This window comes from Peromyscus leucopus, chromosome 2 (assembly GCF_004664715.2).
Source record: "Peromyscus leucopus breed LL Stock chromosome 2, UCI_PerLeu_2.1, whole genome shotgun sequence".
Classification (NCBI taxonomy): domain Eukaryota; kingdom Metazoa; phylum Chordata; class Mammalia; order Rodentia; family Cricetidae; genus Peromyscus; species Peromyscus leucopus.
The window spans coordinates 98711634-98736796 of record NC_051064.1 but is presented as its reverse complement, the minus strand read 5'-3'; the positions used below and the strand labels follow the sequence as shown (position 1 = coordinate 98736796).

Here is a 25163-nt window from a genome sequence, read left to right as displayed (position 1 = left end):
AGGTGTTTTAGAAACTTTTCTCTAAGGGTCCCTGAAAATTGTTAAAGACAAGGCAGATATTCTAGGTCCCTAGAGCTTGATGAGGGGTATCAACACTCCACTCGGGGAAGTAACTGGAAACTTTCAAGAACACAATGAGGTTTTCTGAGGAAGACAAAGTTGGTGAAAGAGATCAGAGAAATCTCTGGAGAGGATTTTGGGGGATGTGGGGAGAGATAGACTAGAGAATGGAGACTATTTTCTATTGGTCTAGAGAAGCCAGGGAGGACTTCTCTGGAACCAGAAGGATCCAGAAGCCTGGAGGGACTCAGTAAATGTGGGAGTCCAGGCAGATACTGTACACCACTGAAAACCCATCTGGATTGGGAAATGAAGATGGACATGTCACCATAGCGTGGGAGGAAGATTTCTGTCCTCTGGTTATGCAAACACTAATTCATACTCAGCTATAAGGGGACTTGGCAGAAGCAATCAGTTACTAGCTGACCTTAAAGGAGAGTGATTATCCTGATGTATCACATGGGCACTGAAAAGCAGAAGAGGAAGGCAAAAGAGCTCAGGAAGAGAAGAAAAAGCAGAAGGCAGAGAGCCCATAAAGAGATGACAAAGAGGAAGACCGAGTTAGCGGCAGGAGGTAGAAACAAAACCAGGAAATCGCACAATACGAGATGAATTTGCCCTGGTCTTGCTGGGTTTGAGGGTATAGACAGAAGGTAATGAGCCTAAAAAAGTGTCTAGAGCAACCATCTTAATGCTACGACCCTTTAATAGTGTTTCTCATGTTGTGGTGATCCCCCAGTCATAAAATTATTATTTTGTTGCTACTTCATAACTCTAATTTTGCCACTGTTATGAATTGTCATGTAAACATCTGCATTTTCCAAGGGGTCTTGGGGTCACGACCCACAAGTTGAGAAACACTGATCTAGAGACTTAGCAGGAATCCTGGTTGCCCACAGGGAAACTGTGATCTTGGTCTTACATCTGCTAGAATTAAATTCAGCAACAGTTTGAATGAAATAGAAAGTATATTTTTTCCAGAGCCTTCCAGTACGAGCTCCAGCTTTCAGTCTTGTGAAAACTAGAGCAGGGAAACGATGGGGGAGGCGCAACTTGGAATTTTGAGCTGAGGAACTGTAAGATGATGATAAGTACACACTCTTAAATTAATGGTGCACACATTAAAAGGGAAGGATGGACTGACACTCTGCCAGTGGCCGTATTCTACCACGACTTACCTGATGTGACACGCTGGCAGTTCACACCTTCTGAGGCTTCGTGGAAGTCATTCTGATGTGTACATGCACCAGCTGCCAAAGCTGTTGTGCACAAGTGTTCTGGCCCCTGCATGCTTCTGTCTAACCCTGTCTCCTCTCTCATGTCAACCAGGATCTGATTCTTGGTCCTCAGGCCTTAGTTCTTCCCAGTGTTTCTCTCCTGGACCAATGCAGCAGACTCCACATGATAGCCCACTTCCTGAAAAGACCCACCCTTAGTCTACCTCTGGTTTATTTGGTGCTAAGTATACACAGAAAAAAGAAAGAGTTATAAGCAGTGGTTTCCAACCTGTGGGTCACGACCCCTTTAAGGCAAGGACCCATTCACAGGGATCATCTAAGACCACAAGAAAACACAGATATTTATATTACTATTCACAACAGTAGAAAAATTAAAGTTATGAAGTAGCAATGGAAATAATTTTATGGTTGGGGGTCACCACAACATGGAGAACTGTATTAAAGGGTCATGGCATCAGGAAGGCTGAGAACCATTGGTTATAAGAAAGAAAACTGATTCTGTGACAAATTGAAAAGAGAACAGAATGAGTGGGAAAACATCCAAAGCCTTAATACTTCAGTTTTACTCTACTTCAAAGAATGTGGGGGCTGGAGAGATGGTTCAGTGGTTAAGATCACTGGCTACTCTTCTAGAGGACCTGGGATCAATTCCCAGCAACCACATGGCAGCACAAAACTGTCTGTGACTCCAGTTCCAGGGGATCCAACACCCTCACACAGACATACATGCGTGTAAACACACCAATGCACATAAAATAAGTATTTTTTTTTTAAAAAAAAGAATGTTTGTGGTACAAATTTGAATTGAATGGGTTCTAATCTCAAGTCTCCTATTTTATCCACTGGGTAAACTGCTTACATTGCTCAACCCTCAGTTTATCTGTCTGTTTCAATTGTCAATATTATTTCAAAGGGGTATTGTAAAGACTAGCAAGGATACAAATGTAACACCTACCACAGTGCCTGGAGCATCAGGCCCCTAAGAAATGGGCATTATTGAAAAAAATCACCGTAAATTAACCACTTCATTAAGTAATAGATTATCTGAAAGCTAGTTCAGTAATACTGAGGATATTAATATTTGTCACAGGATTCAATGTTTTATAAGTAAAAACAAAGTGCAAATGTCTGAATAGAACAGTGTTAAATAACAACAAAATTTAGCATGTTTAAGGCTGCTCCAAGTCCTTAACATGAGTCACTTGCAAACTGCTTTGATTGGCTCTGGAGATTGCAGCTCCATCCTCTATCTCCCCATCCCAAGAAGGTATGAGGCCCTAGCTTTTCCCAAGTTCTTGAAAATTCTTAGCTGAGCCCCTAATAATGCAGTATTTAATACGGTCTCTCTGGCTGGGCTCTGGGCCTCTGCTGAACCTCCAGCGATTACTTAAGCTCCTCTGGCTGGGCTCTGGGCCTCTGCCGAGCCTCCAGAGACTACCTAAGCTTTTGTACAGCTTCTTTCCTGACTCAATAGCCCCTGGACCAGCACCTAACTTCCCACAGTTTGAGCAGGGAATGGTTGATGGTACCATACAGTTCAGTAGAGAACTAGAATGTAATTCCTGCTCAAGCTTGTGTAGTATTCCAAACTGAAGCAGAAGAAATACAGTGCAACCAACAGTGAATGCTGTGTGTCTGCATTCATGGCCTGTTATGTCTCTGAGTCCATTTGCTGCTCTGAATGAGTGTTTCAGGAAAACAATTTAAGCAAACACCTTACATTACCACCATCTAAACAGAGGTTATACCAATTTGAGCATAAAAACCAGTCATATACAGGGAGGAAAAGACTTTCAGGATAATGACTATACTAGCCACTGTGTGGGTCTAGATCTGCATTCCCTGTTGTGTGGTTGAGAAAACTGTAGGCCAGAAACCTAAGGGTAGAGAACATCCATGTCCAGATCCACAGGAAATGCATAGGAAATGCATATCTTGTGACACACTAAGACATTACCAACTTCTCTAGCTAGTCTTATAGCTGGAGACCTCAGTGGCTGTTCCAGTCAGTTCTGGGGCTAAGGTGCGGATCGACTATATACAGCTGGCCATTCAAGGTTCAACATTTACATATGGAATCCTCTACCAGGGGCCATTAAGCAGGCACTAAAGATTTAGACTCACTTGTTGTGAACCCATGGTATGCCTGCTGTTAAGCAAGCATTTCTTATTTGAAAATGACCCTGAAAAGAAGCCTGGGCTACTCCAGCATCACTTTGAGCAGACTGTCCTCAAACAATGGACCTGCCATTGTCGCATGCTAATGTACCTTCAAGTTAAGATGTAAATATTGGTTCAATTTCAAACTATGTACTCTCCATATCTTCAGTGGTGAACGAACCTCTCAACCCTCTATTCAGAATAAAAACAAACACGCAATGAACTAGCAAAACCAGGCTCCCACATAATGAAATCACTCCTTATGATGCTCAGTTACATCTATCTTTGCATATGTCCATCCCATTTCTTTACTTTTAAAGCAAGCATTGCTTTTCTCCTCCTCCTCCTCTCTTCTTTTGAGCTGACCTTGAATTCCCTATGAAGCAGGGGATGACCTTGCATTCCTGGTCCTCCTCCTCCCCCTTCCTGCCTCTGAGATTATAGGTACATACCACCATGCTTGGTAAAAGAAATAATTTCTTTTATTTTATAAGGAACTATAGAATCACTAGTTTTCACAAGATTGCTATTAACTAAGCTTCTGTTTCTTTTAGATAATGAATAAGTCAGCTCTAACTATTCTCCTTTACTTATCAAATAAAAAGAAGAAAGAGGTAATAAGTTTCTACTTTCTCCAGATAAATTACCAAATCCCACCTCCACCCCTGGCCTCTTTTCAGGTGAGTATTGCAGGATAACTGTACATATCATCAAAGGAAAGAGGAAACAGCTAGCTTCATGGCAGGGAGATAAGTATTGCCAGAAGGCAAAGAAAATGATGTTTCTGGGCACAACGGGATGATACCTGGTTCCTGTCCTGCTCTAACTTGTGAGCATAGGCACTGAAGTAGAAGAGAAACATATAACCAAGACCAACAAGTCCTTCTGTAACCTGAGCAGTGAGGCTAAGAAGGCAGGCTCAACCATTACGAAGAAGAGACAGGCTCAGAGCTGAACTCAAGGACCATGGTTAGGGTAGAAATGGGAGGATGTCTGACAAGGTTGGTGACAAGGACTAGGCTGAGTATGATCAAACCTAATGTACCGATGTGGACTCCCTTTTTATAGCTCTCAGGGCACCTTGCAAAGTCCAGCACTGTGCATAAGTCCCCTTATGGGGGTCCATGAACCCTAAAAAAATCTAGCATTCACACTTCCATTAAAACTTTATTCCTCCTTGACACTCTGACCTTGAGAAACTCGCTGTTCCTCCTCACATGCCAAAGAAAGACTGTAACAACTATTGGATCCCAAGGCAATCACTTGGTGCAGGGGACTGACCTATAAGTACATAAGCCATTCACACTGTGTTCTTCTGATAGGGTAAGTTTCAAACACATGCTCAGTCTTACAACAGCCCAGACTTTCTTTCAGCCTTCATGGTTTTTGATGCCAGTTTTGTTTCCACTATTGCAGTTTTAGTTGTCTTGTGGTCATGGTCACTTCCCTTTTCTTCCATTTAGCTGTCCCTTCCTCCTGCCTTATTCTCAAATGTAAACATATATAATCTATACATTTGGTGTGGAGTACAGAGGTCAGAGGACAAACTGCAGGAGACAGTTTTCTCCTTCCACTGTGTGAGTCCAGGGGGTTGAATTCAGGCTGTCAGGCTTGCAGCTTTGCTCAGGGAGCCATCTCCCCAGCCCCTTTCCTCATCCTTCCTCTAAGTTTTGGCTCTATTTCATGGATAAGAAAATAAAACAACACAAAATAGACAAACAAACTGTGTGTGTCAAGATGGTAAATAATGTTTAAGAGGCCTTTGCTGGATGCTCAAAGTGTCATTTCTTGCTCCTACTATGCCATGTTTTCCCTATGGGGCTCCCTTTGAGGGAGCTATATGTGTGAATTTCCCAGAATGTACTTTCAGCCTCATTAACTGTAAGTGGATTTGTTGCTTCCTATTTACAGGCAAATCGTAGTTTAACAGAGTACAAAGACTTTTCTTTGCATGTTTTTGTAGTATTGAGGTAGATCACCACTGCCTAGCACACAGATGCAAATAACCTGTCCACCAAATTCATGGAACTACCATACCTCTGCAAAGGAAGAAAGAGATACTGACTGGTAGAGAGACTTTGACCCCATCTGCTGATGGATGGTCGGTTCACTCTGCCTTCCCTTAGCATCAGCAGTATCCTGAGGGTGGGGATCCTGTCTAGTTACTCCCATACCTGCTACCAATTGTAACAAAGATATTACTAAGAGCACTACAATCACAGCATATTTTAGTTTACCTGGACATTATTAGTAATATTAAATATGTATCATCTGTATAGTCAGAACCAGAAACAACACAATAATTTGCTATTAGCAAATTGTTCATTTGCTATTTTTTCCTGTAGTGATACATGGCCTATTTATTATCTCCATGTACCAATAAATTACTATTAAGTACATACTCAGTACTTACTATGTGCCCAGAGAAAACATTCTGGAGCCCAAAGAACAAACTCCTTGTGGTTCTGATCTTAACAGTGTTGTCCTGACAATACCAGTTGCTATTAGCATGTTGCCAAATGCTTCTTCCTACCCCTTTAAACCTGCTCCACAAACATAGGAATTATTGCACCTTGTATTAGCAGCAGCACTTGGCACTCACTAATTAATTAATTAATTAAATTTGTGTGCATGGCATATGTGTACCAGTATGTGTAGATGCATGCTGAGGCCAAAGGATGAAATCAAGCTCAAGTCTCCTGCTCTCTTGGTCTCTGTCTTATACCTTGAGGCAGAGTCTCAGTGAATGTACATCCAGGCTAGTAGAAAGCAGATGCCAGGGATCTCTCTGTCTCTGTGCCTTACAGTTCTGGGGTTGCAGCCTTGCTGATGGTCACATCTGGCTTTTTAAAACTATGTTGATGCTGTGGATCTTAACTCTATCCATATGCTTTCAGTATCTTATTTTATTGCAACAAGTGTGTGTGGACAATCAATGTTTTGGAAATGAATGCCTGAGGTATAGGACTGGCAAACGGATAAAGCACACAGTTGTAATGTGGGCTCTGCCTAGCATATGAGCTAGGGGAAAACAGTGCAGATTCAGGCAGAAGGACAGAAGACAATTACAGAGGAATTTCCGGGGTGGGCAGTTTTGTTCTGATGTTATTCAAAACTAAACCGAAAAGAGGGCATGTTGGGCATTTAGTCCGAATTGCCTTCCTTCCATTTTGTGTAAGTCCCCTGTTTTCCTTGCACTGTTGTGATATAACTTCCTATAATGATAACTGTTACATGCTGAGACCAACCAAGGACAGTTATACAGGAAAAGTGCTGTTAAGAAACATCAAACAACACAAGAGGTGTGTTTATAGGACAGCAAAACTCTTGCAAAAGCAAGTACACCAGGATTTATGGATATAACTGGGCCTGTGTTTCACTGTGAGAAGACCCTTGGCTGAGCACATACTTACTCATCTAATGTGATGGGATCCCTCAGAACACCCCACTGACTCCTGGAAGTACTCTGTATCTGGCCAAGCAGATTACAATATTCTACCACTGGTAATTCTTAGGTCTTTAGATGCCAGGACTTATTTTAAGAAACAGATAAAAAGATCACCATGAACCATGATATATGACAGTATGACAATGTTGGTAAGGGCAGTGCTGCCAGTCTGTATCACTCCAGAGCCACGATGGTTTTACCACGTGTCCTGGCTCTGTTTTAGAGCAATCTCAGGAACTGGTAAAACAACATCTTGACCATCTTTAACTGTATTTGGCTTCAGGCATTTATTTGTCTTTCTTGCTAAGACTTTCATGTTCTTTTTTACTGTAAAACTTGTGTTCCTTCCAACCCATCAGTTTGTATTCATTGATTATCAGAAAGCAGAGAGTGTAGCTGTACCCGCCTTGGATATTTCTCCTCTGCCTCCACACCTGAACATAGATGCCCAGCTCACTGTTTATTTCATAGACTTGCTTCCTGGAGTCCAGACAAACACACTCTTGACATGTCCAGTTTCCTTGTTTATTCATGATTTTCTTTTATAAGCAGAAAAGATTATGTGGCCAACTATGTAATAAAAATAAGTCTCTGAACTTCATGGCAGTATCATAAAACTATTTAGAATAATATTAATGAACCTATCCACAAACCTTCACTTCTTGAAGCCAGTAGACCTAATTATTGTAACTCTGCCTCCTGCACATGTGTGGCATTTGCTCACAGTCTCCATTCTCGCTTCCCATTTGACTTTCCTTATACTCCATTTCCTAGAATTGGCATTCATGGCTTTTTATCTGGCCGCTTAGAATTGAAGGTCACTCTTCATCTCTAAATTTCACTTGTTTCATCCCTCTCCAGGCCTGGCTTTCAGTGTTCTCAATAGCCAGACTTCTGACAAACACCCAATTCTGCCTGGCTTCTGAAATGCTATACCTCACTCAGATGGGTGTGAGCTTGTTCATCAAGTTCCTCTTGGGCTCTCCAGGAGAGCCCACAATCTCTATATTGAAAGTATTCTTAAAGATCCTTAAGAGCTGACTCCATCTCCCAATATAAGTTATTCATTATATTTTTAATTAATATTTAATCTGAAATTATGAAAATTTGCTATAGGCTCTGAACAGGTATGGCTCCCAGGCTATTCAATATGCAGCAATGGCAAGTGGGACCAAGGGTAGCAATATTTACCACTGAGGTACCAGGTGGCCTGGAGACAGAGATGGAAAACATGACTACAATCAATGTAAACACAAACATGACACAGGCAGGACTTTCAGCCACACCAAGGCACAAAGAGGCAGCAGTAGCTGAATACAGGAAATGCTAGTTTGAAGGAACCCCCTCTCTGAGTTGGCTCAGAAACAGCAATGGCCAACAGCTCTTGCCTGGGAGCAGCCCCCAACCTGACTACAGCAAGACAACTGAGAAAAACCAGTGTCTCTTGGCCTGTCTTCCTTAACTGTTCTCTCTTTTTCTTTCTCCTCACTTTGTTTCTTCCAAACTTTGCAACCCTTTGGCTGGCCTTCACCTTTGTGCATGGACTGGCTTTCACTTACCATGCCCTTTAGAGTCAGATCTGCTAAGGGAGATCGGTTGCCATGGAAATCTGGCCAAACATGTAAATCAACAGTGAGGAAACCCACAGGCTGAGCCTTCTTAATCAGATCCAGGTGATTGTTCAAATATGCATATATACTCTGGCATCTGGAAGAGAAGTGGATTTTGATTTTAAAAGGGAATAAGGCTGAAGAACAAATTATTCTGCAGAGAGAAACCATTTGCACTTCCATGTCAACCCAGGAAAGCAAACGGGCTCCCAAAAGCTTCAGCAAATCAGCTACTCTTGTACAAAACTAGCCAGTGCACTCTCAAATCACATTGCCCTCACCATGCCAGGGCACCATGTAGAAAGGGGAAAGGCTTAGAGTCAGGAGACCTGGTCAGACAGTTATCCTCCTGGTAGCTGTATGAGCATGAGACAGTTATTCCAAGTTCTGGAACTACCCTCTTTCTCATCTGTAGAAACATCTCACAATCCTTGTCCAACTTACCTCATAGGGTTATTATGAAGATCAAAGACCATGTATTCAGACATACAGCATTCTGTAAACTGTAGTATAATATCATACATATGCAAAAGATTTATTAAAATCTGTTCCCTAATTATAGTAACAATGATGACCTGACAAATAGAAATAAATACATGCGCCTGGATTCAATGAGTGAGTATCATACACACAGTTAGGATCAAGATTGAGACATGTGATTCTAAACCATGACCTTGAAATGCTGTTGTGCAGGCCTTCCCTCTTCTTATATTTTAGTTGATTGATGTGTAGAATCATGGAGTTAGGACAACCCCCTTAGTCACTGACATTATTCAGGTCAAAAGATGACAGGTTTGGGAGTGAAGACGGTGCTAATTTCAGATCTTATTATTTGTCCTGGCTAGGTAGCATGCTTTAGCCTCTCTGAACTTGTATTTCCCCATTCATAATGTAGTATACCAATACTTATTTCACTGGATACAGACTTACTGCATATCACAAAGACAATAGTCCATTAGCTGGGGATCTTTGGAAAATGCTGCCTTCCAAAGTTCTGACCAACACTCCCAAAGATGGATCAGAGGTCGCTCTCTCTCCCACGCTTGTGGTTGCCTTGGGATTACAGCTTCAAAGGTTTTAAAACACAGGGAGTGTCCAAGGGAAATTAGCATCTAGAATACTTCTGTCAATATTTGTGATTTGCATTTTAAAATGCTTTAGAAGAAGAAGTGATTTCTAGTTTTCCTGGATTTCTAATTCAGGTTTTGCAATGCCAGAAGTAGGATACCATGAAGTTTCTGTAGATTTCTAAAAGAATCATTAAAAAAAAAATAGTTCAAATTCTCTCTCTTTCTTCCTCTCTATCAGTGAAAACTTTTTTTTTCCAGTGCTGGGAAATCAAACCTAAGGTCTTGAGAATGCCAACTGAATGTTTTACCACTGAGCTATAAATCCAGGGTCAGTGAAATTCTTTTACTAAGTAAAAATTTTATATGGAATTCCAATGCAGAAAATGTAGGAAACCCAAACAGCTTGATGTGTGCACACATGAGCACACAAACTGATGAGTGTCTGTTTATAACTGCAGCAGAGCAGGAGTTCTACTGTCCACTGAGCTCTTCTCTGCAACCCTTCTTGGCACCTGCAGTCTATGCCTCTCCTTCTGGCAGGAAGGATACATTATTAATGAAAAACCCAACCATGATTGGGGTAGCAACTACCATTCCCGGAGCATGCACCAAGCTTCCACTGTGGTCCAAGGAGGATGCATCACTGAGACCATTTACAGAAGGAATCCTTAGTGCCAGAGTAATAGGCAAAGTCCACATGAAACCCTTTTGTGTGACTGATGATGAAGCCATGAGCTTTCTATATCTCAGCTCAGATACTTCTTAACCCACCCCACCCTCCAACCCTGTTGTGGAATATTCTACTTCAGTTTTAGGAAAGGGCTCTCTGAAGGATCCACAAAAGGGAAGGATAGAACATATACACATGATCACATCCTGGCTTTCCATCTCCCAATTCTCCCTAGTCTGGTCCAACAGGAACCATATTTACACAAAAGCCCCAAGAACAACCTTTTGCATCAGAAGTCAAGAGTCTGTACTATTCACAACCACTTTCCCTTTGGAAAGGCATCACAGGTCCTAGAGTATAGAAGTATATATAATTTTAAAGAAGTGAATGTCCATAAATCTTCTCATTCTGCCTTTCAAGGAATCTCAGAGAGGGTGTTTGGCTTCAGACATTTGGGTCAATAAGAATCTATATGCCTAATTACTATTGATTTGTCACTGTCTCATTTACTGAGGGTCTTTGCAAACACTGAGATTCATTTAGCCTGCACATATATGGCCATTCATACACTAATGAGATCCCTGGGGGATGGGGCATATGCTTAGCCCTCTGACTCCTAACCTCCTTGCAGCTGTGTGTTTATTCTCTGAATTCAGCTCTTCTCCTACATGCTTTTTCAATTATACCTTACCATGTGTGCTATCTGAGTATATCATTCAAAATGAAGTGCACTTGGAAGACATTAAAATAACTAATGCACATCATCATTCACATAATTTTAACCTTGCATGATGCTGTTTTTGGTTTTGACATTGTTTCATTTCGTATGTTTTATCAATTCTTTCTCAAATAACCGTCTGCTCTCTTCCAAGCAGAGTAACTGTGATCCCAATTGGGTTGTTTTCCCTTCTACTCATGAATGCCAGGCTCATGTGTCCTGTCTCAGTGAGTCCCATTAAGCATGACAAAGAAAATAGAGTTTCAACAATCATAAAGTTACTTGGTTGGTGAGCAGGTACACTAAACCTAGCTGAATCCAGGCCACTGTTTTGCAATGGGAATCAATAGTCTCCACTTTGCAGGATGCTAGAAGATTCCATGCAGAGCCCTGAGCACGTTGAAATGACAGGTCATTAACAAGTAGTTCACTCTCATTTGCCATCACAGGATTATATTTCCAGTTGTATTGTTCATAATCTTAAATGCAGACAGTGTCTGAATCACTGCTCTCCCTTACCCCAAATCAACTCATCAGGTTCGCAGGCTGCCCTTCATCATTTGCTCTCTTCCTTCAGTCCCCAGAATACTCTGGTTTGGGATTTTTCTTTTCTTTTCTTTTCTTTTTATTTTATTTTACAATACTATTCAGTTCTACATAACAGCCACAGATTCCCTTGTTCTCCCCCTTCCTGCCCCCCTCCCCTTCCCCCAGCCCACCCCCATTCCTACCACCTCCAGATCAAGGCCACCCCCGAGGACTGAGATCAACCTGATAGACTCAGTCCAGGCAGGTCCAGTCCCCTCCTCCCAGATTGAGCCAAGCATCCATCCCTGCATAAGTCCCAGGTTTCAAACAGCTATCTCATGCAGTGAGCCCAGGACCTGGTACCACTGCCTAGATGCCTCCCAAACAGATCAAGCCAATCAACTGTCTCACCTATTCAGAGGGCCTGATCCAGTTGGGGGCCCCTCAGCCTTTGGTTCATAGTTCATGTGTTTCTATTCGTTTGGCTATTTGTCCCTGTGTTTTATCCAACCTTGGTTTGGGATTTTTCTAACCCCTCTCCAGCTCAATCTCCTCTTCTGCAAGTCCCTTAAATATGTAAGTTCTGCCTTTGGTATCTTCTTTCTTGCTTATTATGATTATATTCACAAGCCCAAAATAAGAATATATGGTATAGCAATAATTAATAGTAATAAAATGTAATAATATAAATAACAACAATAAGGAAATGATACAAAGAAGCAACCATGCTGTCAGTATCCAGGTCCTTATTTCTCGTGCATTTGCTCTTCCCAGTCTACTGGAACTCATTTTATCCCTTGACTCCTTCATCATTTCTTCTCTTCCTTCAGTCTCCAGAACACTCTTTTTTTTTTTAATTTTAATTTTACTAACCCCTCTGCAGCTCAGTCCTCTCTTTTGCTAGTCCCTTAAGTATCTAAGTTCTTCCACAGACCTGCCTTTGGTATCGTTTTCCCTTGATTTATTCATTTATATTACTGTTTTCTTTTATTACTCCAGTTATCACCTAGTGCTGATATAGACCAAATATATATCCTCGTCTCCTGTCCATTATTGTCTTGTGATCTCCAGTAATCAACCAGCCACCCACTGCTTCTAGAACATCCAAAGACAACTCCAGCAGAAATATCTAACATAACAAACACCTTTAACCTTTCCCTAGGATGTTATTCCTTCCTCTAAATACTTCTGTAACTAACAAACCTTTTAGCAGTTGAACTGGCCAAACTTCTCACCCCTCCAGAAGAGCTTTGGTTTCCAAACTTACCTCCAAACCTTGCCCCCTCCTGATAGGTTTTCTGCACTGCTTCCTGAGAGACTCTTTCTACAGTACAAGAGATGATACCTCCCACCCCACCTAAAACCTGAAGTGACTCCCTACTGTCTTCAGGACAAAGACAAACTTCCCTTCTGGCACAAGAGATCCTGCCATGAGGAGCTTTCTTCACCTTTGGCTGTATTGCAGGTACACTTCCCTTTCTTTACAGCCTGGCCCCTGTTCTTCTGTGTTCTTACCATGCAAAATTCCTTTTCATCCTCATCATCTGTACATCTGATCCTCTGAGTGTTTCTTTACTCTGCTTCCTTGCACCTAGAATCTTCTTGCCTTCCTTACCTGTCCCTTGGCAATCAACATTTCACTCACCTATGCTATCATCTCAAAGCCTTGTCTGAGCCCAGGACCCTTTTATTGTCTATGTTCCCATAGCCACCTGTGCTGAACACAACCTTTGAGCTCCCTTGCTGCCTTTTTCAATGAAGCCTTATGTGAGGAAGGGGGGGGGGAATGAGAGAGGGGAGGCGGGGGCATGTGATCTTGGCATCTTCACACACCCTCATCAGTGGACTTTCTAACTGAATTTAACAGTTATAGCAGAGGAACAATGAATTTGAAGAAATTGATTCTCAGTGGGATTATGGGCTTAAGGAACCAATAGGATCAAGAAAACTGAGTTGAGTTAAATGAAATACCAGAAAAGCTAGGGGAAGTAGTTAAAAAGACAGAAAAGTCTTTAAGAAAAAGAGTTAGCAGAACAAAACATTCCTGAAGGACCTGCCACCAAAGGGCTCTGTGAGAGGGACACTCGCACAGTGTCTTCTGCCAAAGGCACTCCAAACAAACTGGCACTCTGCTCCTCAGTCCCTCCAGTCACCTCTGAGCTTCCCGAGGACACCCACACCTTACTTTCTCAAGCTTCCTTTGATCTAGAATCCCTTACCAATTCCCCTGTCTGTGTGCAAGAGAGCAGCCAGGGTAATCTTTGTAAAAGGCAAATCTCATCATATGTCTCCTCTAAATGCAAACCTTGGGGCAAGAATGTGGTTCAGTGCTCACTATGGATTTTATAGGTACACGGCTTGGGTTCAAGTTCTAGAACCCCAAGATCAAAGCCAAAAAATAAACCTGTGAATAAAATCCAGTGTCCTTTCACTGATCTAGGATGACTGGCATGGTGTGTGTCATGGCGACTGACAACTTCCGTCTCACATGGAACAGCCTCCCTCCTACTTGTGTGAAGCCACAAGACCTTTACAGCGTTTTCTGAGCCTGCCAAGCCGGCTGCTGCATAAGACCTTGAAATCTGCTAGTCTTTCTATTTGCAGAGACCATTCTCATAACATCATAGCCTTTTCTGTCCCTCCCTTTAAGTTCCCACTGCAAGGACAGTGTCTCCTGCTGCCCGAGTACCCTTTGCTCTGCATTTCCTGAGTTACCACAATTTTGTTTCACTTAGAAATGATCAGTTTCAGACTACATGTGTATGTGTTTATGTATTTGTTATAATATATGTAAATGCACATGTGCACAAATATATAAATGTACATGTGCCTATATGTATACATATAAAGCATATGTGAATTTATATATATATATGTGTGTGTGTGTGTGTGTGTGTGTGTGTGTGTGTGTATAATTTCTGGAAAAGCAAGTTTTTGTTTGTTTGTTGGTTCCCTGTTCTATCATAAATGTTCACAATATATGTTAGACCTAACAGATCTAACCTTGGCTCAGGTGCCAACCTTGATGTATCATGCCAACATTCTCTACACAAAGATCTGCTGTCACCAGAACTTCATTCTGAGATATTTTTAGTTTAGCTTCTATAAGAAAATCAAGACAGAGAATAAGAGCTGAAACTGCAGTTGATGGTAAGCAATCTCTGTCTATGGGGTGAAATACCTGGATATCTGGTCCCATAGTAAGAAAGATCCTGGTTGCCAGGTACATGTATGAGCACACTGGGTTTGTTTACTTAATTTATAAGCTCACAAGACATTTCTATTCAGACATGGGGCCTAAAGGGATTATGGTAGATTAAGAGGATCTGTTTATCTTCCATTTGTTTATCTATACTTGTTCCCAGAATTTCAAACAGGATTTGCTGAAGCTAAGCTATGAGGGGAGGTGATACACTTTATGTCTTTAGAAGGCCCCAAGTGGCAGCACAGAGGCCTATGGATTGTCCTCCTTTGTGAAAAGTCATCTTTATTTTAACAGAGTTCTGTATATTTCATTCTAAGACCTGAAATATGAGGATGTTGTACCAAATAGATCTGGTATGATAAGATGAAAGAAATAGGAAGGTGGAAGAGAACTAATTTTATTCAATAAATATGTATGAGAGTCATTAAAATACAGAAAGAGATGAAGTCAAGAGCATAGTTGGGACTACTTTGGAAGAGACAGCAAAACAGTAAAAGATTGCCAAAGAACTAGCTGTGAATACTAATGTCATTGGGGGAGGTGGGGAGAAGCCCATGAACTTGGAAAGGAAGAAGAGTCAGAAACACAAGAAACAACATCTTGGAATGTTAGGTACAGCATGACAAAGGGAAAAGGGAATGATCCCTGATGTCACCTGTTGTGGCAAATGTGAGAAGTGAGTCTGCAATGCTTCTTGTGGATAGAGCAAAGCTTAAGTCACTGAAAAACGTTAATGTCAAAAGTTTCAGGGAGTTCAATGTGACAGAGTTCAAACTAGAATAAGTGAAGAAGGAGAAGAAAATGACTAAACGCAGACCAAGAGTACAGGCAAAGTGTTGGAGAAGCTTAGCATTACAGAGAAGGAAGAACAGGGAGGTGCCAAGAGGTGCTAAGCAGTTATCAAGAGTGAAGTCCAGGTCTCACTCTAGGCTGAATTCTATGAATTACTGCTTCTGGACTACTCACTGGTGCTGAGGCTCCAAGACTGCACTCTAACTACAATGTTTTCCTTTTATATTTGCAGCATAAACTGAAATGGGATTCTTCTATAGAAGAATGATGCAGAAGTTATACTTTGTTGTGAACTAATTATTATTTGGTTTAATCTAATTATTCTGTAAATTTATATTGAGTGTTAAATATTTCCAAATTGATATCCTTGAGGTCTGATTAAATATTACAACACCTGTAAGTAAATTGAGCAGGTCAGTACTGTTGTGGTTTTATGAGCTCATAATGGTGTCATGGAAAGACATTTGTGGCAGGATTGGCCTAAGAACCACTATCTTTAATCCCAGGTCTAGCATTCTTGCAATCTTACACACCTGTCATGAGAAGGTAAACTAGCCACTGCTTACTGGCATCTGGGAATGACTGCCACTGAATTTCTTTTCTTTTCATTAGAGAGTAAAAGGTGAAATTGTCATTGTCATAATTCATTATAAATCCCTTGCTAAGTATATTACCTCCCTAAAGTCAAAGTAATTTCTCAAAGGTGTCTGGGGACTAATCATCCAGTTCTATCCCGTAATAATGTGCAGTTGGTATTTGAATCCAGATCTGAACTCCAAATGTGGTGCTTTTGTTTGAGGGGACAGTTAATGGTTTACAAATGCTAGACTGTTGGAGTCCTTCAGGAATGTGATGAAAATTATGACCTCTATTCACAAAAGAATCATGCACATTTCATCACCAAAACCTGGTACACAGTTCCAAAGGTTCATCACTAATTTGAAGCTAGGAATTCTTGTTCCAGGTTCTACCATGCCTAAGCCAATGAAAGCAGCAGTTGGTGAGTGTGCATGGTATAAACCTTATCAGTAGTCATGGAATTACCACAACTCCTGGGGGAAGGCTTATACATCCCCCTTTTCTATACTCTGGAAGCACACTGCTGAGATAGAGTGTAGCATGTATTGCATTCAACTCTGCATGGGCTAGCCTCTCTGTTAGAATGTAAGCCCCCAGTGGAGTGAAAATATCTAATAAAGAATATAAAGAATATCAACAATAATTCCTACCACTATCCTTGTTATTTACTGAATTTCTACCACAACTTGACACTTGCCACTCTATGTCAGCCACCACTCTATCACTTCTAGTTTTCTCTATAGCCATATGATGTGTTTATAATTGTTATTTCCACTCACAGGGAGATACTGAGGCACAAGGAGATCAAATCAAATGCCAAGGTCTATACCAAGGTTAGTAAGAGATTCATGCAGTTTTGTTTCCACAGTCTGTGATCTTACTTGCTGTGTTAGACTTCCTTCTTGCTTGGTAGTAGGCATTATTATCATGTCATACATTTACATTTTTCATCCTTTTATTTCAATTCATTTCATATTTATACAAAAATTGCAAAAGTGGTAGACATCTAAGATTCATCATCTAAGGTACTAACTAACATATAACATTTGAACTTTGAGTACCTGTTGGCTTGTTTACTAGTTTTTTTTCAGACAAGGGTCTTTCTCTATAAGTCAGGCTGGCTTGCAATTCATGGCAGTCCTCCTGCCTCAGCCTAAGTACTAAGACAGCAACAGGGAATTACCAAACCAACTCTGGCATGTGAATTTTGATGTTCTGTGCATACCAATATCCTAAGCATCCTTTCATTAGCCGTGATAATCTTGGCTCCATTAGCCACTGTGCACTTACTTATTTGCTCAATTAGAGTCTGCACATAAGAGTTTTCAGAATGGTAACACATACACATGAAAAGCAAACTTAGAGTTTAGAAGTATAATGTTTATGCAATTGTTTCTATCTTTAGCTATTGCATAATACTGCCAAAATACTCTTTGCCAAGACTTACTTTGGTCACTCTTTTATTTTTTGACCCTTTTTAGTAGTATAGGTAAGCTATTCCTTTGTAATACAGAAGGCATGGTTTTTCTATTTATATTTCATTTTATCCACTCTACTACAAGTACCCAACCTGCTATCTATCTATCTATCTATCTATCTATCTATCTATCTATCTATCTATCTATCTATCTATCTATCTATCTGTCATTTTATGTATCTAATATCTATTATCTACCTGTATATCTAATCAACCATCTCTCAACTACCTATCATATACATTTCTTTCTTCTAAATATGTTATGGGGCTATGAGGCCTCCCCATGGTTCTGTGAGAAAGATTTATATAAAAACATATATTCAGAAGTGTTCTCTTTTACCATCCTGCTCACAATCCCATTTTTTCCACCCCCTTCCTGTACACCCTCTATGAGCAACCAATCTTGTTTGCTCACTTAATTTTCCTATAGTTCCTATGCACAATGAGTAGGTACATATAGATTTTCTTATATTCCTTTGCACTCAATTTTATTTAATATATCTCAGAAGTCACTGCATATTAGTTACTATTTTTACTTTCACAGATGAAGTCAGAGGTTGAATCACTTGTTCAAGAGCACACATCTTACAAAGGTGTAAAGTTGGGGTGTGTACCCAAGAAGTCATGAATCCCAAATCCATGCATGGTCATCTCCCTCAGAGTTGCTCATCCACACAATCTGTGTGTGGGAGTAGTTTCTCTGATTTTTCTTAGATCGTTCTAAAACAAACTTAACAAATGTATTTTCAAAACCATCTGGATGATCATCTTAAGTACTGCCAAACATTTGCATTGTTCATAAGCTCTGAAAATCCTACAACTTTTGAAAATGCATGTCACTCATGCATCCACATAGAAAGGCCATGGGGGGAACAGTTGGAGGAGTTACCTGGCTGCGGCCTTGGCTTGTAGTTCAGGAAAGGCAGCATGGCCCTGCACCATATGGTCTATCTAAAAAACACAAAAGACATGGGTCAATTTCACAGTATCTCCATCCTTAAGGTAATAAATCCTTGGATTTATCAAACAAAATTTGGAAAGAAGAGTAGCAGCAGATGGGACACTCTCTGCTGAGCTTAGTAGTAGTAGGTAGCACTGAGAAGGGCTGGATCAGTCCAGTGGGTAGTGGGTAGGCATCTCGGTTGTTGAAAGGACTGTCTCTTGATCACTTCATTTCTCCCTCCTAATCCCAGCTGTCACCTCTAAGCAGCTGAGAACCTACTGTGCCTTACTAATGCAATCCTTGACACAGGGAAAGAGTGAAAGTATAATGACCAAGTCCCAGCTAAGCACAGCTGAGGTGCCCCAGACCTGCCAGGAGACCCCACCCCCATCCCAGACTGAAAATTGTCACAGGGGAAAGCAGGACAACCCTGCAAAGACAGGAATGTCTGAATTGTACAGATCTTATCTGGAATACTATGTCTAGGATTTAATTCCTCATCCCCCTGGTGGCTCTAAACAAAACATGGAATATGCCTGAGAACACCAATGCTTCTCAACACTTTTCTCTCCCTACTAACTAATCTGTATATTTCTGAATGTTTACTTCAGTCTCCAGGAGTCTAAAACAACCATTTGGAAGGAATTATTTTCATTCAGTCTTGAACAGATTATTTTGGCCCCATGGAAATTGGCTGAGTGTTTTTCTTAAGAACTAGCATTGTGAACAAAGGAAGCAAATTTATTTTGGAGACACAGAGGCCATGCTCTGGTTCTGCTTCTCCCCATCTTTGTTACTTAGGACCACTGAGGAGCTCTGAACCCCAATAGTCTCCTCTATCACCAGCTTTGTTTTACACAGGATTCCTAGGAAGGAAAGTATGTCTGCTAGAATGCCAACAGTAATATAAACATCGCCTAACATTCATCGACTCATTTCCTTCCATCAACACCAACCTAAGAATTATACACACATTATTTCACCCACTGCTTACAGAGCTCCAAGGAAGGTGCTGCTCTCTGTTACAAAGACGAGAAAACTGGGGCTCAAAGACTTCAGTTAGGTAACTAACTTGTCCCAGGTCACAGGGAGTAGGTCACAGACCCAGGTCTTAAACTGTGGTTTCTAACATCTAAAGTTCTTGTTGATAACTGCTATGCTGTATGTGTTAGTTATTTTGCGGCGCTCTTACTCTGCGAGGAAATGTCACGACAAAATCCACTAACAAGAGTTTATTAAGATAAAAGGGACAGAAGAGTGCTCAGGCCTGTGGGAAAGACATGTGTATGGAAAGAAGAAGAAAGAGAGAAAGTCAGGAATATGGTGCCGGCTTATAAAGGCTGGGTGGCACACGCACGTACACAGGTCAACGTAACCACTCCATGCATACGCAGATCACATGGCTGCATTGCGTGCTCTTGCACAACCATGCAAAGTCATGGGATCCTGGTCATGCGAGACGCCTTGACCCGGAAATGGCTATTTTGACCTGGAACTGACTAGGCGGAAGTGTTCAGGTCCACCAGGCATGTGCAAACACGCCCAACTGTGGGGGTGTGTTGTGAACCCATAAGTATGATCTAATAAACTTCTAGGTTGGATATAAGTTGGTAACTCCTATTGAGAACAATTTTGAGGAAATGTTTTAAAATAATACTAAAGCTGTGTTTCATTTCATTTTTTTTAAAAATGCAGTTTTGAAATATGTTCTTCCTCTTGGTTCAATTTTGTGTCACTGTGGTAAAGCATATCCTAGAACCTCAAAAAAAAAAATCAAATTTCCCAAAGTATCTTAACAGATAAGGCAAATCACTACATTTGATGTTAATTTTTATGGGAAGCACATTAGGAGTTCACAAAAAAAATTTAAATAAACTTCCAGAAAGTCATGGAGGCTCTTATATGAATTTAATTAGTGTTTATTTGAATATTAAATGTACTAAAAATGTGCTTAGATTTTGAGGGCACAGTAAAATGTATGCACAACATACATAAAAGTATAATAGTCCATGCACTGAGCTACCTACCAAGTCCTTGTTTTTTGTTTGTTTGTTTTGTTTTCTTGTGATAGGGTTTCATTATGAAGTTCACACTGAACTTAATCTCATGATCTTCCTGCTTTATCTCCTCAAGGGGGCTATGATTATAGCCATGTGTTACTGTGCCAGTAAGTTTTTCAGATTTATTTTAGCTCTTTACTTATCTAGTTGTTTCTTCTTCTTCTTCTTCTTCTCCTCCTCCTCCTCCTTCCTCCTCCTCCTCCTCCTCCCCCCTCCTCCTCCTCTTCCCTTCCGACTCCTCCTTCTTGATTTTTTTTTCGAGACAGAGTTTTTCTTGTAGCCCTAGCTGTCCTGCAACTCTCTGTAGAACAGGTTGGCCTCAAACTCAGAGGTCTTCCTGCCTCTGCCTCCTGAGTGCTGGAATTAAGGGCATTTGCCATCACTGCCTGGCATTATCTAGTTTTCTTATCCAGAAGGGGAAAAAAAAAACAACAAAAAAAAAACCCTTGGCTTTACTCCCACCCAAAATTCTCACGAAAATATGAATACAGGTGGCTGATGAAGGAAGGGAAAATCAATTTTCTCCAGAGATGGATTAGCCAATTGCAATTGGCCAGTCCTAAACACGTGTATACACAAACAACACTAATTTGGCTCAATAGGGTGTGTGTGTGTGTGTGTGTGTGTGTGTGTGTGTGTGTGTGTGAGAGAGAGAGAGAGAGAGAGAGAGAGAGAGAGAGAGAGAGAGAGAGAGAGAGAGAGAATAATACTTATAAAAGAAGAAATAATTCTCGTGGGGGGACAGGCATGAAAAGAGTTGGAGGGGGAGGGGAGAGAGAAAGGGTGGGAATGATGTAAATAGTGGATTGTAGTTGTGGGTGATGGTTCATGGGAGTCTGTGGGAAGAAGACACAGGACATCTTAAGAAAGTCTTTAGCCTTCCAGCTGCAGGGGGACTCCTGCTCTTCACCTGACTGAGACATCTTCCCTTAGCCAAGGGCATTTTTATTGCTCTCCATATTTACATCTTTAGCAAGCTGATTTCCATATGCTCAAAACAACATGACTGGGCTTCCAAAGGGACAAGGCCAAATGGAAATACTGGATTTAGGGATATTAGTTTGCCTGATTGTTCCCAAACAAGTTTTGCACAGCCTTTTTACCCTTGGTACACTCTCAGACAAGATTCACATAGATGGCAACAAGAGAAAAAAAAAGGCAACAATAAACAAAAGATGGATAAAGGCTAGGTGCTAGCACTCTGGAACCAGACCAGGATAGCCCAGTGGGAATTCTCCCATAGTGTGTTCATGTAGGAAATCCTAAAAAGAAGAAGAAAACATGCTGATTGAAAGAATTGTGGATTCAACACAATAGTCCCCTGGAAGGTATAAACATCACTGAAAGATGATGCTAACTACGTTTTGTTTTTCACAACTTTAATATTTGCTTTAAATAGAACAATTTCCATTACTAAGTGAATAAATTCTGGTTTAATTCAAAGTAGTTAGTTCCCTCATCAGCACTGGAGCTTTATGTATTTTAGTTTTTAATTAGCTCATTTATTTGTCAAACTAACATCTGATATATGGTTATTTTGTGCTGTTTATCATTTTAATAGCAGGATACAAAGATAAATAAAAGCAATTTTTCTTACAAAGGGAAACATTATGTCAAAATTCAAATATAGTCTAGAGTGCTAATAGTTTTCACCGATTCTACGAATGTTAACTGAGTATTCCGAGCATTGTGAGTAAGCACAGGGGTTCAGTGCAACAAAGACAGGTACAATTCCTTTTTCTCAGTAAAATTATCTCTATAGAAAGATATTAGTCAATATTGATGGCTCTCTCTCCCAGGAAAACCACTGGCCATGCTGGACAGCGAGTCAGATAAGTAATATTCACTTTCCTTCCCATGCTGCAATTCCAATTCCCCAGTCTTACCTACCTTTGTAGCAGACCACATGCTGTCGTCTCTCCTTTCTCTCTGCCCCTATTGCCCAGGGACTACAAAGATCTTTTCCTACAGCTTTCTTCCCTCACCTCATTCCTTTGACACTGGAAGGTCCCAAGGCACTCTCTCTCTCCCTCTCTGGACACCCAATGCCCTGGGAATCAGGAAAGTGATTTTGACTGTTCTTCCTGTCCTCCATTTCTAATTTCCTAGTCCAATCCCAGCCTGGTAGCAGAACACCTGTAGCATGCTGTCTTCCCTCCCTTCCCCCATTCCCTGAGGACTCCACAGATGCTCGTGGCAGACCCAGCTTTCCTCCCTCATATGGACCCTCTCAGTTCCCCCTCCTCTTATATCCCATCCCCATTCCTTCCTGTCAGCTCCTAATACCTAGAAACACTTTCTACCTGGGACACCAACTGACCACTCAGAAGTACTCCTTACTTGGAAACCCATATCTGGCACACTCTCTAGGATCAAGAGAGGGCAACTGAAACCAAGGAAGGGAAAATACAACTAGACAGCAACAACTAGAATTACAAAACCATCCCAATTAGATATCAACAACTAGAATTACAAAACCATCTCAAACCCAGATGCCTAGGCACTAGCATAAAAACACAGTAACAGCCAGGACAATATGTGTCCACTAAAGCCTAGCAATGCTAACATATAGGCCCTAAAGGATAAGGGCAGGGACTTCAAAACAGCAATTATGAGTATGTTCAAGGACCTCAAAGAGGATATAAATATATCCATTAGTGAAATCTGTAGCTAGAGTTTTCCTGCCTGGCCCACAGTCAGGACAAATCTTTGTCACCCGCCAGTCCCACAGCCGCTCAGACCCAACCAAGTAAACACAGACTTATATTGCCGTGGCAGGCTTCTTGCTAACTGTTCTTACAGATTAAATTAATCCATTTCCATAAATCTATACCTTGCCAAGTGGCTCGTGGCTTACTTGCATCTTCACATGCTGCTTGTCATGGCGGCGGCTGGCAGTGACTTCTTCTGTCCTTCCTGTTCTTTATTTTCTCCTCTCTGTTAGTCCCACCTATACTTCCTGCCTAGCCACTGGCCAATCAGTGTTTTATTTATTGACCAATTAGAGTAATTTGACATAAAGACCATCCCACAGCAGAAATCTATGAAAATACAAACAGTGGAACAAAATAAAGAAAACAGTTCAAGACATAAAAGTGAAAATGGAACCACTAAAGAAAACCCAAACTGAGGTAAAACTGAAACTGAAAATGTTAAATCTAAAAAAAAACCCTGGCATAAAACATCCAGAAAATCTGGGGCATGATGAAAAGTCCAAATCTAAAAATAATAGGATAGAGGAAAGAGACTAACTCCAGGTCAAAGGCACAGAAATATTTTCAACAATATCATAGAAGAAAATTTCTATAACCTAAAAAAGGAGATGCCTACGAAGCATACAAAACACCAAATAGACTGGACCAGAAAAAGAAAGACCCCCAACACATAATAATCAAGACACTAATGTACAGAACAAAGAAAGAATATTAAAAGCTGCAAGGGAAAAAGACCAAGTAACATATAAAGGCAGACCTATTAGGATAACACCTGACTTTTCAATGGAGACTCTAAAGGCCAGAGGGGCCTATACAGATATGATACAGACTCTAAGAGACCACAGATGCCAGCCCAGACTACTATATACTCAGCAAAATTTTCAATCACAATAGATGGACAAAATAAGATATTCCATGATAAAATCAAATTTAAGCAGTATCTAACTACCAATTCAGCTCTATACAAGGTGCTAGAAGGAAATTTTCAACCTGAAGAAGTAAAAAGAGATAAACTATACCCAAAAAATACAAGGAATAAATAATCCCAGAAGAGCACATCAAAAGAAAGGGAAAAAACATACCACCACAACAAAATAATAGGTGACAACAAAACACTGTTCATTGATAACTCTCAACATCAAGGTCTCAATTACCCAATAAAAACACACAGGCTAACAGAATGTATGCAAAACCAGGATCCATCCTTCTGCTATATCCAAGAAACATACCTTAACACCAAGAATAGATATCACCTTGGGGTAAAAGAACAAGAAAAGATATTCCAAAAAAAAAAAAAATGGAGTTAAGAAGCAAGCTTGTGTAGCCATTGCAGTATCTGACAAAATAGACTTCCAACCAAAACTAATCAGAAGAGACAGAGAAGGACCCTATATATTCATCAAAGGAAAAATTCACTAAGAAGACTTTAAATAACTAATGTGTTTAGTGAAATTCTAAACACCTAATACACCAAACACAAGGGCACCCAAGTTCATTTATATATGTAACAACTAAAATCACATATCGATCTTCACATAGTTATAGTGCATGAATTAAACATCCCACTCTCAACAACAGATGGGTCAGGTCATCCAGACAAAAACTAAACAGAAAAATGCTGGACTAAATGATGTCATAAACCAAATGGACCTAACATATATTTACAGAACATTTCACCCAAACACACACAAAAAATATACCTTCTCAAAAGCTCATGGAACTTTCTCCAAAGTTGACCACATACTCAAACACAAAGCAAGTTTCAACATATACAAGAAAATTGAAATAACACCCTACATCCTATCTGACCACCGCTGATTAAAGCTATATATCAACAACAACAGAAAGCTTACAAACTTGCGGAACAGGAGCTGTTTCTGACTCTTTTAGT

General features: G+C 40.6%; 1 protein-coding gene across 1 annotated transcript in view; it reads right to left on the bottom strand.

Moving 5' to 3' along the window:
* Fggy (FGGY carbohydrate kinase domain containing) overlaps positions 1 to 25163 on the bottom strand; it is a 398183-nt gene that overhangs the window by 97199 nt on the left and 275821 nt on the right. The window contains 2 exon segments of the mRNA XM_037202717.1: positions 8466 to 8613; positions 18445 to 18506. Of these exon segments, the coding sequence (XP_037058612.1) occupies positions 8466 to 8613; positions 18445 to 18506 (210 nt within the window).